At 42.7% G+C, this 17,201-nt stretch overlaps 1 protein-coding gene across 1 annotated transcript in view; it reads right to left on the bottom strand.

Annotated features, from left to right (window-relative positions):
* Positions 1-17,201, bottom strand: part of Il18rap (interleukin 18 receptor accessory protein) — a 29,519-nt gene that overhangs the window by 6,704 nt on the left and 5,614 nt on the right. The window contains exons 4-9 of the mRNA XM_021199224.1: positions 15,869-16,035; positions 15,097-15,436; positions 14,825-15,008; positions 8,576-8,726; positions 4,200-4,265; positions 2,063-2,186 (exon numbers count right to left, since the gene is read on the bottom strand). Of these exons, the coding sequence (XP_021054883.1) occupies positions 2,063-2,186; positions 4,200-4,265; positions 8,576-8,726; positions 14,825-15,008; positions 15,097-15,436; positions 15,869-15,938 (935 nt within the window). The 5' untranslated portion in view covers positions 15,939-16,035. The remainder of the gene's footprint in view (positions 1-2,062; positions 2,187-4,199; positions 4,266-8,575; positions 8,727-14,824; positions 15,009-15,096; positions 15,437-15,868; positions 16,036-17,201) is intronic.

Here is a 17,201-nt window from a genome sequence, read left to right as displayed (position 1 = left end):
AAAGAAAGAAAGAAAGAAAGAAAGAAAGAAAGAAAGAAAGAAAGAAAGAAAGAAAGAAAGAAAGAAAGAAGAAAGGAAGCTGACAGTGGGAATCTCTCATGAGAGGACGACTGTAGAAGATTAGAAACAGACAGAGAAGGGTTGTCCTGGATCAACTGATGGAATCTGCTAAAGCACGTGTTACTTGTGGCTCTCCTCTGGACTTCATTGTAAGAATCCCCCTTTGGGAAGGAAGAATATCGATAATTTATGAACAGTCTCCGTCTATACACTATTTCCTTCCCAAGCATGAAGCCCTAAATTTAATCCCCGGAGCACATGTAAAAAGCCAGGTGTGGTAGCATGTACGTGTAATGCCAGCATTGGGAAGGCAGACAGAAGTGGATCCGTATGGCTCACTGGCCAGCCAGCCTACTTCAGTCAGGAAGAAATTCTGCTCCCCACCCCCAACCCCAAACAAGATTAGTGATCTTTGAGGAATGAAAGATGAGATTTACCCGTAGCCTCCAAATGCCAAGTACACTTATGTGTACATACACCTATACCTACACACACACACACACACACACACACACACACACACACCACCTAATTCCTCTTGAGGCTTGCTACCGGGTACTTGGCTGAGCACCATGGACTCTTTAATCTCTTCCTCCTTCACAAACACAAACTCTAAGGAGTCAGGATATGAGAATAGTGTCAGGGGCAACGCTCAGAGGAGGAAGAGTGGTGCTGGCCACAGTAGTGACATCATCCTTCAGTATGTCCCACCTCCAGCCTGGCACCCAGATCTCTGCCCCACCCAGAAAGCGGTGACTCTCTGCATTTACTTAGTTCCCGTTTTCTACAACTGCATCATTCATTGGTCACACTAAGGGACTGTGTTCAGATGCGTCATGCTGCTGCGACCCTACAATTAGTCCACAGGAGCTTTCTGCTTGCCACACATTCTGAGGTACATGTGGCTTCTACCTCATCTGTTGCTTATGGTGACCTTGAAAAATGAGGTTTTCAGTCACATACCTAGGAGATGGGGCCTCCCTCACAGAGGGCCAGAGTCACCTTGCCACTCCTGGAAAGCAGACTGGAATCCACAGGTGGGGTGGCTTGAGAACCTGGGCTCGGCCTCACTTCTCCTACATAGACTCTCATGCAGCATCAGTTTGAAATCCAGTGTTTTCCTTGATCTTGGAACCTCTTGCTAAATGGCGTTCCCTTCAGTAAAATCTTTCCTTTACTGTTTATCTATAATTTTCAAAGTATTACACTGGTCCAGTGAAATCCTTGAAAAACTAGAGAGAACATGCTGTGGATTCTTATCTGGACAGGGGTCTAATATAGAAAATTGGTAGGACACATCTGCTATTGACATGTCTGACTGGCCATGATGGGTCCCAGCTCCTTTGCTCTAAGATAGAGACTTACTTTTCTAGACATTGGAGGTCTTGGCTCTGAAGGTCTACAGTTTTCCTTTCAACTGGTCAAGTTCTCTCTCCTATAAGCTCTGGGGTGTCTGTTAGTCACAGATAACAAATGAAGTCAAGTTATCATAAAATGTTTTAGCCTGCTAGTATTCCAAGACAGACATCTCTCCTCTAAGGCTCAAAAAAATTAAATTAAATTAAAAACACTATAACATGGTCTAAGGTATTTGAAACCATTGTGCAAACATCACAGGGTATTTAACACAGGCGATATGTCTCTAACATCACTAAGTGATACAGTCTTAGAGGGTCTACTATTATATATTATTCCATCATTGACTAAATCTTCTGCGTATCTACTTTACTTTATGGCCTCATGAGAAATGGAGTGCCTCTGGATTTTAAATAAATATGATAGATGAGAGATAAGAGATAGATGGATGGATGGATAGATAGATAGATAGATAGATAGATAGATAGATAGATAGATAGATAGATAGAGTTTGCATATTTCTATTTTCACCACTAGTAGGCACGAGTGGCTTCCCCACCACCATAAACTCTGTTTTAGCAATTTCTAAAGGGTTGAAAACACTAGTTTGGGTCACAGTGGCTAAAGTTCACAATCTTTTTCTTACCTTTTCTCCTCAAATACTGGCATTTCCCACTCCTGTGTAGATTCTTTGACATACCACTTTATTACAGGCTTTGAAAATCTTTGGAAGCCAAACTGTACTCTGCAAGGGAGAGTTAAAGGCTTTCCTGAAAATGCAGAGGTCAAGAAAACAGGAGGGGGAACATATCAGAACATTGATGTTATGGGAAAAGACCCTAAGGCTGCATCAGGATATAAGTAGGTGTCAGTCAAATGGCATTAACACATCCACTCAGCAACACAGTTCTGCTTACAACTGTCCCTTGTGGCTAAGTTGTGTATCTCAAATGTGTAGCTATGTCCCTAACATGAGGAAATTCACAATCAAGTTGGAGCTCTGTGAACAGACTACTCTTCAACCTAGTCTTTAACATTAGTGATGATGTGTAAGATACATTAAAAAGATCATTCAACTAGCTGATAGTTACATATTGAATCAATGCCTTGAGGTTACTGTGAATGGAAATTCTTTTATAGAGCAAACAAAAATAAACACACACACACCTTACATGGAACCTTCTGCAAGGCCAATTAATGGTTAGAACTTTCATGATTGTCAAAGGATTGGCATGCTCCAGGTCTACAGCATTGTGACAAGTGATCTTGGGCCTTCTCGCCCTCCTTAACAGTCATTCCTTGCCCACCTCCATAGCTGACTTAACATCCTTATAATGATTAGGATGTATAAGTTTTTAAAGAATGTATTAGCATAAAAGACCACTGGCTTCTGCCAACCAAAATGTTAAAACTGTTGTCAAACAGCTGAGGCCTCCTTAATGAGCTGCAGCCTGTGTATCTGACCTTTTCCCCCACTGTATTAGAAAAAAAGTCTTAATTTATTATTTTCTTTTTCCTGTTACCATAAAGCTTTATGGAACTGTTATCTCATTGGAATATGGATTTGGGATAACCCAAATCTGTGTTCCTGGGTCACACCCAACTCACATTGGACTCCAGAGTAAACAGCTTGTTGTCACCTTTGAAATGAGAACTGTGCTTTCTCACGGACATTACTATAGCCATAAAAGGCCCAAGATAAATTGTAACAAGGCTATGGATCTGGAGCATCTAACCCTTCCACAATCATTGAGGTTCTTGCTATCAACTGGCCTTGCAGAAGGTTCAGTGTAAGGTGTGTGCAGTGTAGGGAAGGAATCATTTCGATTCTCAGGGGTTCAGCATACCACACAATGGATTGATGGATGGGTGGATGGACGGATGGATGGATAGATGGATGTGGCATGCATGTTATTGGACCACCCTCCCTCTTTCTACCCTTCCCATTCCCCAATCTCTAGTGCAAATTATCCTCCAGTTAGAATTGGCTTGTGTATGAGTGGGTGAGGAATCCCCTTGCAAGCTCATCTTTGGATCTTGATCTTTCCCACTAGCAATGCCTTAAGATTCACTAATGCTGTACACAACCAGGCTGTGTGTTTCTCTCCTTTCCAGGCTCCTGTTTTTCCTCTTCACCCCCTGCTATTCCTAGCCCCAGGATGTGCCACTGCCGCCACCTACTGATCTTATGCTGTCATAATAATTTGTTTATATTTCTTTGTACTTAAGTCATCCACATTTAAAATGGTAACCATTGCACTATTTCTTTCAAGCATAACAATTTCTACTCTGCTGTGTGTAAAACAATAAATGTAGTTGACAAAATAAAAGGCAGCCAGAAGAAAGTCAGTGTCTCCTCCATCCAGAAGAAGGCACCATTTTGGAATCCATTTGAGCAAGAGTTGAACTGTTTTTCTATAATTGTCTTAAGGAAGTCATAGTCACAGGGGTCAATGCTAACTTGATGAATTCATACATTATTACCTACATGGAAACCTGTGCATCTAAAATATAAAACCACTTCATCTTCTTTAACTCATCAGGCACTTACAATGTTTCCTCACGCTACCTCAAAGGAAGATCAGGACTCCATAGTGAGAGGCAAATCTGATGCCTGAGGTTCAGGATTAAGAAACCATGAAGGGCAACAAAACTTGTCGGGGCCAAGTGAAGGTACACAGCGAATACTCTAGCTCAGAAGTCTAATCAATCTTCATGTCATCCTCCGATATATTCCCTGAATCACAGAGTCATCCAGGGATGGTAATAACCAGGTAGCTTACCAAGCTCTACGTCCACTGTGTCTGTAATGGGATCCAGAATGTCCGGCTTCACATTGATGTCCTTATCTGAAAGTTGAAAACAAAATTCACCCTTTGCGTTGAGAAGTCTGAAGGCCTGCTCGCTGAAGTTTTGGGGCTATTACATCAACACTGATAGAAGATGTTGGTGTTCTCTTTTCTTTTCTTTTCTTTTCTTTTCTTTTCTTTTCTTTTCTTTTCTTTTCTTTTCTTTTCTTTTCTTTTCTTTTCTTTTCTTTTAAATTTTACCCAGGATGCATAAATCTTGGAATTAGGATTTCTACTCAGAAGTTTGCTTCCTCAGGACTGGGGAGAGAGCTCAGGTGGCACAACGCTTACAACAACACAAGTTGCTGAGTTTGATCCATGGAACTCTCAAAATATTGCCCTCTCCCCCCTGGGCATGGTGAGCATGCTTGTGATTCTAGTGTGGAGAAGTCGAATTGCACAGACACCTCGGGCTCACCGGTTAGACAGCCTGGCTTACATGACAAGTTACAGGACAGTGTGAAATTCTGTCTTAGCAGAAACTGATGGGTCATACCCAAGAAGTAAAACCCAAGTTTGTACTCTGACCTACAAACACACACATGCACACCCACACACGCACACACACACACACACACACACACACACACATACATGCATGCAGGCACACACATGAACACAAGCTTGCCCATGAATTGGCTGGTACACCAAGCTACAAATGTTAGGTAAAAACTAGTTCTTCATGAATCCGTATTTCCTGTGGTACACGGTCTCCTCAGTCAGTGCTGCTCACTGCAGACTTGAACTTCCATCTGTGTCTCCTACAGGAAGGTTTCTTTTTGTTGCCATTTGGCTGAGTCACCAGCCAAGAGGAAGAACCCGCCCAAGGAACCGAGCTTCCAAACCACCCACCCAGCAACCCTTAAACTCACGGTTGACCTTAGTATGAAGGCACGATGCATCTCGTCTCTGGTTTTACTTGCCCTTTATCTTCCTGCCACAAAGTTCCAAATGCACCTCCATTGGCCTGCTTTCTCTTGAAGGTGTTCTATCTCCCATGAAAAGCTATGGTTTCTACCACAACACCTTGGCTCTCAGTTCTCATGGGCTTCCTCACTTTCCATCCTCACAGTCTTCCTCAGCTACCCCGTTTCTCTCGAGCCATCAGCACCCACCGGACTCACACAATCCTTCTCCTGGCAGTCTTGGCCTCCAAAGGTATTTTGCTAGCACACCACAAACTCTCCCTCCCATGGACACCCAACCCACCAGGGTATGTTTCATGAAGATCTTACTGCTTCACCCTATTTTACACATGTTGGAAGTACTTCAGGGGCTCGGGAACCTGCTCCTTGACTTGGCCATTCTCATATTCCCATCCCCAGCCGAGATCTCCATCGTTAATCTAATAACCCCTCTTCATTGCAACGTTTTGAAGTCCTTCCAAATTAGCATCTCCTCTGTCTTCCATTCTCATTAAACAGCATTTACTGACGTACCCTCACAGAAAACTAGAATGTCTGTTCTTTCTTCTCTTCATTTGTTTTGTAAAACACAGGGTGCTCTGTTGACTCAGTAACTCTGTTCCGTCTGCCTCCTGGGGTTTCTTCACCATCTGTCATGCTTGCTGACTGCACTGACTCCCACCTTGCCCACTATCAGTAGAAGGCAATGCAGCCCTGATTCCCATCCTTGGCTTCTTCTAATCCCAGGCCCTACATTCTCATGGAATCATCTCCTATATATTTCTACCATTCCTCTCTTCCAATTCATGCCCCTTGTCATGTCCCTCCTGGCAACTGCCTGAATTAACCATGTCTCTCCTGCCTAAAAACTTACTCTCAAAAATGTTACTTCTTCATGTTAATCAAAGTGATCTGCACTAGGTACAAGCCTGTCCATGCATTGCAAAACTGAGTGGTCTTCTCTTGTCCCTTGAATAAAAACTCCTAAGCTGTCAGATGTGGTCACACAGGTCTATGATCCCAGCACTGAGGAGGCTGAGGCTAGAGATAATGAGTCTGAGGCCAACTTAGGCTACGTGTGAATTATTCTACCTTGGTATACACAGAGAGACCTTTACTCAAATAAGGAAAGAAATGAACAAACAAACAAAAATCTCCACACAGAGACAAAGAAGAATGAACCAACAACTTGAAACCAGCTTCAAGGATGGAGTAGACCCTGCCGTCAGACCCCAACCCCTACTTGATGTCTGTTCTCTGGTCTTCTCTCCCTCCTATGTGTGGTGTTTTCTCATGAATCCTGGACATGAGTGGTGCTTCTGCTCCTGACAACACAGTGAATGGCACCACACACTCTTCTTTTCCTAATGACATGAACAAGGTGCACACTTTTCTTTTCCCAGGGCTCTGACTTGGATGTTGGTCAACAATGTTGGACCTGGTGGACTGTGATGGTTTATAAATGCTTGGCCCAGGAAGTGGCATTGTTGGGAGGTGTGGCCTTGTTGGATTAGGTGTGTCACTGTGGGCATGGTCTTTACTAGCTGCCTTGTCCTAGCTGCCTGGGAGTCAGTATTCTGCTAGCCGCCTTAGATGAAGATGTAGAACTCTCAACTCCTCCTGTACCAAGCCTGCCTAGTTGTTGCCATGTTTCCACCTTGATGATACTGGATTGAACCTCTGAACCTGTAAGCCAGCCCCCCAATTAAATGTTGTCCTTTATAAGACTTGCCTTGGTCATGGTGTCTGTTCACAGCAGTAAAACCCTAACTAAGACTCGGACCTTATCCATGCCCCTCTGCTCCTTCCTCTCTTTCTGCACTGGATGGTGACCTCCTGTTTTCTATCTCTCTCACCCATAACACAGTCATGTTTGAGAGGTCAGAGGACTGATCCTTAATCCAAAGTTAACACACACATTTTGTGTCTGTTCTGTGGGCGTGCAGGAAGAAATCATTAGGTAAGAATTAAGCATGGCCGACAAGACAGGAATGACCAGCATAACTGAAGTAGACCTTCAAATGAGAGAGGAAAGTAAATTCTACCATAAGAAGTTAGGGACTTGTGATGTCTGCATACAAGAATATTCACACATCACAGTATTGTCTGTGCATAGAATCTCTCTTTTAAGGAGGACTCCCATACATGATAAAGCCATAAAAAGGGCAAGGGCCTGGAAATAAACAGGTATGTCTCGATGTTAATCTACCCCAACTGGACTGTACCTTGATGTATACCCACTGGACTGCAGCTTATGGTAAGAAAACCAGGAGTAAACTCCATCAAGGTTTTCACTAAGAACTAAGTCAACTACTCTATTGTTCTTAGGAACAAAGCATCAGTGACTAATTCTGTTATGTTTTGACCCCAGAATACAAGACTGAATAATTTACAGTTACCGTTTGGCTATGCCATTATTTGTAGAGCTGGTAAAAATGACACAAGGGAGGAGCCAGAGAAAACTCGATCGAAAAGATTAATATATATATATATATGGTGAGACATTTGTTATTTTGTTAGTTGGGGAAGAATAAATTGGAGGGGAGGAAGTAAGAACGTTACTTGATACCAATCAAAAGGTCTATGGCCCCCAATGTTATTTAGGAATATTTAAATTTTGCTCATCATGAATAAGCGGTGCCAACTGGAAAGCATCTCCGTGTAACAGTGTGTGCCTAAGATGCAAAAGGAAGGACTGTATTTTGTCAATAGATGCATGCATGTATGGACAAAAAACCACAAGAAGCATAAATTTAATCAAGACGAGAGGTTCTCAACCTGTGGGTCAAGACCCCTTTAGGGCTCACAGGGGTGGCCTAAGACTATCAGAAAACACAGGTATTTGGGTTTCAATCCATAACAGTAGCAAAATTACAGTTATGAAATAGCAACAAAATAATTTTGTGGTTGGGTCTGACCATAACACGGGGAACCATATTAAAGAGTCATAGCGTTAGGAAGGTAGACTATGATTTTTCAGTGCCTCCTGGGAAGCAGATGGGGCACAGATCTTAAGCTGTAGCAATGATGTTCCTTTTCTTAAAAAGAGATACACAAGATTTTAAACATGTGAAAAAAAAAACATGAACGCATTTTAAACAGGTACGTGGATGTCACTTAAGGCTTCATGTAGAATACATCTAATGCATATTTGAATTTATTTCAAAACTTAAACCAGAGAGAAAGGAATAGAGACCCCCACCTCAAGATGAACATGACCCAGAGCTGAGCCTCTCTGTGTGATAAAACCTCAGTGGATGGAGATACTGGGTTTGCCAGCACGCAACCCTTTAATGGTTGCCAGTGTGTGGCTATCTCTTATTTTTAGTCTAAAGGAAAATAATCACTTAACCAAATAAAGATGGTTTTCGCTGGTCAACCAAGAGTTCAGAAAAGGCCACTTACCAATGGTTCTTACTTGAACCACAGCTCGCACTGTCCAGGAACTCACATTGTCTGACTGGGTGTAATCACATACATACAAGCCTTGATGAAAATCATAAATATCTTCCATCTCAATTGGATTTTTCTTGTGCTCGGGAAGTAGTCTTCCATCCTAATCCAGAAGAGAGGAAAATGAACACCATTCTGTAACCTCAGAGTTCTTACTGGTATTCATTTCACACATAGCAAAGCTTCAGAAACTCTGAACTTAGGGTCCAACAAGAAGATGTCTCTTAGAATCCCTCACGAGATTTCTGTAGTTCCTCACAGACCGATCCAGTCTCATTCTGGGCTATGGCTCCTTTAGACACCTGTCTTTCCCTGGGGGATCACACTCTGTGTGATCCATGATTTCCCCAGAACGCAGACTGCAGCTCCAGCCACAGCTTCAAGAGGACTCAGATTAATCTGAGAACAAAATCATCCCTTGCTCCCAGCAGAGCAGCCATTTTACATCTCCAGAAGCTCGGAGGCAATCAGCTGCTATGGGCACTACCTTTTTACAGTAAGGATGCGATGGGTACGCCTTGTCTATAGTTGTTAAAAATAGTCATTGGCCATAGGAAGCAAGTTGGTAGGGAGTAACAAGAGTGGAATCAAGAGAGTCATGGGTACATATAGGGAGTAAACATGAGTCGCTTCACCCAGCGGACACTGAGCCTCCAGGCTCTGAGTCTCGAGCTCTTCTATCACATCACTCAGGGAGCACTTGGCAGCAGCAGATCTCAGCTCACATAAAACAGGGCTACCTCCTTGAGTCTGAGCAGAGTTGTGAAGAATGCAGAGGAACCAATTAAATATCAATGCCACCGTAGGACATGTAAAGTAAAGTTTGGGTATGGGAAAGATGGCTAAGAAGCCCAAGGTGGACTCAGAATGTGTTTGATCTTTGTTTCTCTAGTAAACGGCTTCCTTAAGGATGTGTGAATTTAGGAGAGCCCAGAGCAAGAAAGGTTTTAAAGCAGGAAAGTCATGTGATAAGACATTTTCAGAAAAGTGTCTACAACTGGCTATGGAGTTCTTGGAGTCTGAAGTAAAGACTATTATAACTACTTCCTATCACCAGGGTTTTTAGGGCACTGTGGGGGCTCAGTCAATACCCAAGGAAAGATTTCTCACACACTGTCCTGACTCCTGCAACCTAGCTCGCTATAGGATGCTTCTATGACACATGACCTTCCACCTTTCCTACGAGCATCAAGAGTAGATCTTTTACAATTATAATTTAAAGAAAGGAGAAAGGGGAGACAACAACCTGGATTGCGAAACTCTCCCTTCCACAGGACTCCATGTGGTTCTCATTAGATCACAAACCTCCCAGAAACCACTGCCTTCCACATCAAGTCAGCTGCTGTGAGTGATGTCCAGTCTTCCTCTTCTCTCAACTCTCCCAGTGGGCCAAATATCCTGATGTAGGGCACACTGCCTCCCTCAGAAACCTCTAGGAAAGGACCCCTTGCATTGCCTTGGGAGACTGATGGAGAGTGTAGTCTATGGTTTCACTAGTGTCCCTAATAAGTTTCTCACCTAAAGGACAATTCCTCTCAGACTGCCTCTCTCTTGAACCACCTTTCTGCTTCCTCTCCATATGACCTATCACTTACCTAAAGGAGTCTCTGACTTGGGATTCACATGGATTTTTATCTCTGTTTATTTTACAAATGAGGAGACAAGTATTTTAAAGTTTAAAAACTAACAAGAGCATGCCTGGTAAATGAAGAACTGAATATCAAACATCATTTTTCTGACTAAGAGTCTTATTTATTGCTTGAGGAATTTCCCTTCCACTAGCCTTCACACAGGTAGAATAAGGAATTCCCCCTCCTCCAAGTGTCTGGAGCAGTTCCTGTGGCCCAAGAAAGAACTTCTCCCGGGATGCCAAAGAGCCTGAGAGGGTCATAGAGAGTAGTTACAGGACAGGAGAAAAAGGCAGGGCAAGAGACAGAGACAGAAAACTTAAATATTTATCAGGTGATTGTGACGGTCAAGAACACTCCAGAAGTGAATAAGAAGAAAAGTCCAGATATAAAGCTTTAGAGAGCCCACTAAGAGCATACATGGAGCAGAGTGTAGACTGTGGGCAATAGATCTCTTGATAATCTGATGTGGTGATGACACAATGCGCCATCACTAAGAAAGACGCAGACGGTAGCCAAATAGACCTGTTCCTCTATATAGATAGTGTGCATCATTAAAAGACTTTGTGAAACAGAACTCAAAAGAAATGTCAAAGAAGCAGGGGGAGAGATGTGGAACTCATCAGTCTATTCAGTCACATGAAAGACCCGCAGGAAAGAGAGGCAGAGATGTCTGCTCAAAGTACTGTGTTGTGCTCGGAGGAGGAGCAGTAGAAAATAAAAGCACAGAGGGGGAGCACCCGCAGTGTAGCCTGTGTGGAGAGTTGGGGGTACTAGAAAGAAGAAGTGAAAACCAGATGTTAGTGATGCATGTAAGAACAAAACCATTCGTAGTGAGAGAGCAATCATGATTTTGTAATGTACTATCCAGAAGTTTTACTACTAGGCAGCACAGGACTAGGGAGCCCCCCAAAACTGTAGAGTTATCAAGGAATAGTGCTTTCTATCTGGGCTTCCCCCACCTGTTCTGGGGGACTTCCTGGGTCTATATTTTCAGCCCATTCTCCTTGATGGACTTGAAATGGCTACTCACCATCATCATCATGTCTGGATTTAAGCAGATTGTATCTTTGCTATCTATGATCAAACCAGTTTTTACTGTCTACAACTTGGCAAACATCATGAATTATTTTGAGGCCCCAAATTTGAAAATATTATGATTGTTTCCTTAACTTGTCCCTTGTCAAAGCATGTGATTATTCCTCTTCTCCCGTGAGAGTTTCTCCTCGCTTCACTCTACCCTCACTGTTATTTTTCTGGATCAGAATGCACAACGGGAAAGTTCAAACATGCCAGCAGGGTTCCATTTCCAATCTTGCATGGAGTTTATACCATGCAAGAACTCTGCTTCTATCACACTGGGGAGTTTGCCAATCTTGCATTGAATTGGTTCCTTGCTCTATCTCTGTTGTGATGTTCTTCTTTCTTAGTAAGAACCCTTGCACAGTATCTTGCTCCAATCACCTGACAATGCTAAACTTATGCTTGAGTCCTGTAGTAATAATTCATTTTAATATAATCCATGGCAACTAATAAACCAAACATTTTAAATTATGGGCCCAAGGTCAGTTCCCAGGCAACGTACTGAGTAAATTATTCAACAGATGGTGTATGACCAGCTGGAAAGGAGGAGATGGTTACTATCAGCCAGCTTGTGTTCACTAACTAAGAGCTTATAAAAGTCATCTCATTTTCCTGCATATTTGAGAACTCAGATTAGAGGTTCAAGGCACTATAGGAAGTACATTCGATCTTTATGGTATAATTTGGACAATACTTACATGATCCCCTGTTAAACAATAAGCTACTTATAAGCTGAATAATAGGACATGTGAGTGCCTTTTCAAATACCTGAACAGTAATACCCTAAGAGATGGCAATGTGCACCTGGGAGAACGTTCCAGAACCCAGAGCCAAGAGAAAAAGCTGTCATTCAAGCTTGCTCCTCCCTCCTCCCCATACTTTTTTTTGATCTTACAGATTTTGCTTTGTTATATTACAATGTAGAATTTGTGTTTTTAAGGGATTTCTGTGTGTGCGTGCGCGCGTGTGTGTGTGTGTGTGTGTGTGTGTATGTGTGTGTGTGTGTGTGTGTGTATTTGCATCTGTATGTTTGTCCTTTCTGGTTTGTTTGGATTTATAGTTGCCTATTTGCTCTGTAATGGCAAAGAAAGATGAGGTGTGGATTTGGGTGGATAGGGGCCAGGTGGGGTGACCTGGGAAGAGTTGGGAAAGGGGAACCCATTATCAGAATATATGGTATATAATATATTTATTTTCAATAATAATTAAAATCATCTTTAAAAGAATCAAATGGTCACATTTAATCTATCAGTTTCAAAACTCTGAGAATGATACCTAGTACACTGGCTTATAGAATTATAAAATCAAAGCCCCAAGTTTCTAAACACAGAATAATGAGCTAAAACCAATATATTAGTATTAGAATCTAACAGGAGTGAGCATAAAGTTAGGGACATGGGTTACAAACTCTAATCCTAAACACACAAGAGAATGCTCCTCACACTGTTTGGTTGTAGTTCTTACAAAAAAGAATGGTATGGGGGTTTGAATATGCTTGGCCCAGAGAGTGGCACTGTTAGGGGGTGTGGCCTTGTCAGAGTGGGTGTGACCTTGTTTGAGTGGCTGTGTCACTTTGGGTGGGGCTTTGAGATCCTCCTAGCTATCTGTGAATGTAGAACTCTCATCTCTTTCTCCAGCACCATGTCTTCCTGGATGCTGCCATTCTTCCTGCCATGATGATAATGGACTGAACCTCTGAACCTGTGATCCAGCCCCAACTAAATGCTGTCCTTTATAAGAGTTGCTTTGGTCAAGGTGTCTGTTAAACTGCAAACACAAGCTATAAGCTTAGGTGGCTGTATCTTGCCCTGAGATCATCACCCCATTAATCTGTTTATCTCCTTGAACACATGATTCAGCTCTTTTTCACTTCCTGGTGCCCCTTTATTTATTAAACCAAACATTTTGTATTTTTTCTTTTGATGCTGGCTGTGAGCTTTATCAAAACGCTCTTCGGGAGAGTGAACCAGAGGACAAAGTCTATGGGGGGTTTTTCTGAGATTTCCTTTGTTAATACAATTAATCAAAATCTCTTTGCCTTAGCTTCAGGGCAATGGCAAGAAAGCCACATTCTTCATCAAACTATCACAAAAACAGTCTCTAGGCCATATAGTAACATTCTCCTCCTCTGAAACTTCTTGAGCTACCAGATCTACACAGTTCCAATCCCCCTCAACACCAATGTCTTCCATATTCCTAATAGGATGCCCCATTAAGCCCCACTTAAAGCATTCCACTACCTTCCAAAGTCCCCAAAGCCACATTCTTCCAAATAAAAGCGTGATCGGGACCATCACAGCAATACCTCAGTACCTGGTACCAACTTCTGTCTTAGTGTTTCACTTCTTTGACAGACTCCATGACCAAGGCAACTGTTATAAAGGACAACATTTAATGGGGGCTGTCTTATAGGTTCATAGGATCAGCCCATTCTCATCATGGCAGTAAGCATAGCAGCATCCAGGCAGACATGGCGCTGGAGAAGGAGCTGAGAGTTCTACATCTTGTTCAGAAGGCAAGCAGGCAAAGACTATCTCACAGATAGGAAGAGGGTCTCAAAGCCCCACTCCCCAAAGGGACACACTTCCTCCAAGAAGGCCATACCCACTCCAACAAGGCCACACCTCCTAATAGTGCCACTCCCTAAGCCAAGCATATTCAAACCACCACAGCATGTAAACATAGCTATGGACAGGAATCCTACTGGCCTGAATGAGAGGACATGATGTATTCAGAAGCCACTATGTGCAGCAGTTGCAATGAGACTGGCCCCAAAAGATAATGTATTTGAATGCTTGGTTCCCAGTTGGTGGAACTATTTGGGAAGGATTAGGAGGTGTGGCCTTGTTGGAGGAGGTGTGTACCAATAAGGCTCCATTGGATGGGCATTCAGAGGTAGGCAAGCACTTGAGAAAACTATAGCATGGTGAAAACATCGAATGTTTTTGCTTTTACTATTTGCTTACCAGTTTATTCAAGATCATTATAAACTTTCTCTCGTGCCCTTTCTCTGGACATCCCACCACTCCCACAGCTTTGTACAAGTCACTGGTCATTTGGTGATTCGCTATTCTTTCCTTCCTCAATGGCCTCCCCTGTAGAAATTGTTCCACTCTCACGTCCTTTAAGACTTGCTTATAGGGAATTCCTTTCCTCTTCCTTAGCATTGCCTGTTGTTCTCTAAGGCAGGAACAATGAATTCACCTGTCCTGGGGATACAGACACCTGTTTATGCCCTATCAGACCATGATATTCTTACATACTGACTTTTCCTCTGATACGGAACCAAAGGGTGACTCTATTGATCTGAATAACAAGCTGTACACTACATAAAGACAAAACCACTTTAGAACATCTTTTGCTTAGGCACAGACCATCCCTTAAATAGCTCTGGGCCTTAGGCTCTCTAACTCATGTTTCTGTAAAACACCCATAGAGACAGTATCATAACACAATGCACTTACACCAGTTTTAGCAAATCCACCCATACCTTGTACCAGGTCATCTCTGGACTCTGTCCATCACTTTGGCAGCTGAGACTGGGACAATGAATGGAGCCAGTACTACCAAGAAGTAGGACTTGCTCATCTTGTGCTGTGTTCCCACAGGACACGTTTCTCTGAGGCTTAACTTCTAAGACTATCTTGACACAACAGGCCATATCCTGGGGCCTCCTAAGAGACAGAGAAGGTCCTGTGAGCACTTGTCTAGATAACAGAAAAGTTGAGAATATTTTCAGACGGGGATGACTTGGGGACGTACCTAATTCTGGGTCTACAAATATATGACCAAATGCTGTTCTTCTGTGGGACCAATATATGCAGCATGCCTTTGTTCTGAATATGAGAATTGGTCTGCATTTGAGGAGAGCTTCTACTGATCTCCTCTAGTGGACTTCCACTCCTAGGTTGCATGTACCACTGGACATCAGATAGGTCCTTCTGACTGCCACTGCAAGGTTTGTGAGCAGGACCTTGTGTTGGTGACAGTTGACTTATATGGGAGAATTTTTGCTCCTGAAGCTCTTGTAAGTCACAAAATAGGACAAAATTCTCTGCACCCCTTGCAGAATATGTCCACAGAAGTTTTTTGGTGGCACAAGCTGAAAATTACAGCAAATGAAACAACACAGAGAAACATGTTAGAGGGTGGGATTCCCATTTACATTATGAACAGACTCAATATAACAAATGACTAAGCTCTGTATTCTGTGTGTACTATGTCCGTTTCACAGATGAAAATGGTTCATGCTCTGATCACCTCTCAATGGACTGGTCTTAATTTGCTATGAGTAATAGAATCATCTACTCCATTTTAGATGTCCCCAGTGAGCCCCCAGCTGTGGTCACCGGGATCCCCCAGGGGTATGCTATCTGCTGAAAGCAACCCTGACCCAGAACTCTCCCCCTCCCTCTTTTGAGAGTGAGAAGATGCTGTGTACTAATAGATCAGCCAGCTGAGGTATCAGATCGCCTGTCAGTTCCGACTTTGACCACAGGACTCGCGGTGTTAATATGCAGAAGAAAACCCATACCTGAATGATTAAAGCCTACGGTCTTCTCTCCTGCAACAAACCAAAGAAACACCCAGCCCAAACAGAGCATGGTTCTCCTTTCCTCCTGTCATGGCTTCAGCGACGTCTGATCGTCAGTGTGGAGTGTGTAGAGAGGCAAACCCCTTTCTCCGGCATCCTCTTCACTTCTAAAGGAGGAAGTGGAGAAATAAAAACCTGTGGCCAAGCTTCAAGTCTCACAGGAAACTCTGAAAGAGCACATCCCACCCATACAGCCTTCAGAAGCCCAGAGTCTGCGTGGGTATTTTCAGAGGCATGAAACGGCTTCTTCCGTGTGTCATCTCTAGCATATACAAAGGATGCATATCTCAGATCCGGGGTCTCCTGAGGACATTACAGGGACCCTGGGGTATCTTCTGAACATTTCTCTTCATGGAATTCTTCTTTTTTTCTTATAATGCTCTCCTCTATTGTCTATTTCTATTAGTAATTTGGAAAAATAATGTTTTCTCCCTGAAAAGATTGACTGGTTTATATAAAAATGACAGATTCTCCACACTTAGGAAAGCTAGTGATTAAACTCCTATGTATAAAACCTCAGAGTGTCTATGTTATTAAACAGTAATTTAAAATTACCAATTAGATAAATAGGGGTAAGAGCTTGTGACTTGAAGGTATCACTGTGACACTTTCAGATATAAAAGGAGAGAGCATGTGTCCTTAAAATGAAAAGTTAGACCTCAGCTGGATTCACAGTGTTTGTCTCCTCTGTAGAGAAAGTGAATATGAGAAACTTTAAATAATTTATAAGCAAATAGCACTAGGTATTTGGAAAGTATAGATTTGATGAGCGTGTAATTTTGAACAGAAAATAAAATGTTTTACTTGTAGGATACTATTGTCTAATCTGACATTAAAATGACTAAATTTGGAGGATAGGTTTTTTGTGCATGTCAGAAGCTGCCAAGGAATTGGAGTGATCATCCATTTTCTGTGGCCGATAAGAGATGAGTAACTAGAGAAAGGGGTGAAAAGTAGACAAGAATCATCTGCTATGTGCAATGTGCTGAATGAGAAAGTCAGGACAGTAAATATTAAACACTATTCCAACCGTAGGACAAGCTGAGTGGTCATGGAGGGGATGATAGGACAGCTGAAGAATGTAGAGAAATGGATTAGCAGAACATGCTGGAGCAGTGCACATGAGCAGCAGAGCACAGCATCAGCTTCAGCACACCTGAGCAGCAGCACACATCAGCAGAAGTGCACATCAGCTGCAGCACACATGAACATCAGTGCACATCAGTGGGCATGAGCAGCACTGCACATCAACATCAGTGCACATCAGCTGCAG

This window comes from Mus pahari, chromosome 5, assembly GCF_900095145.1.
Source record: "Mus pahari chromosome 5, PAHARI_EIJ_v1.1, whole genome shotgun sequence".
NCBI lineage: Eukaryota > Metazoa > Chordata > Mammalia > Rodentia > Muridae > Mus > Mus pahari.
The sequence above is the reverse complement of the archived record's forward strand: the minus strand, read 5'-3'. Positions and strand labels throughout refer to the sequence as shown.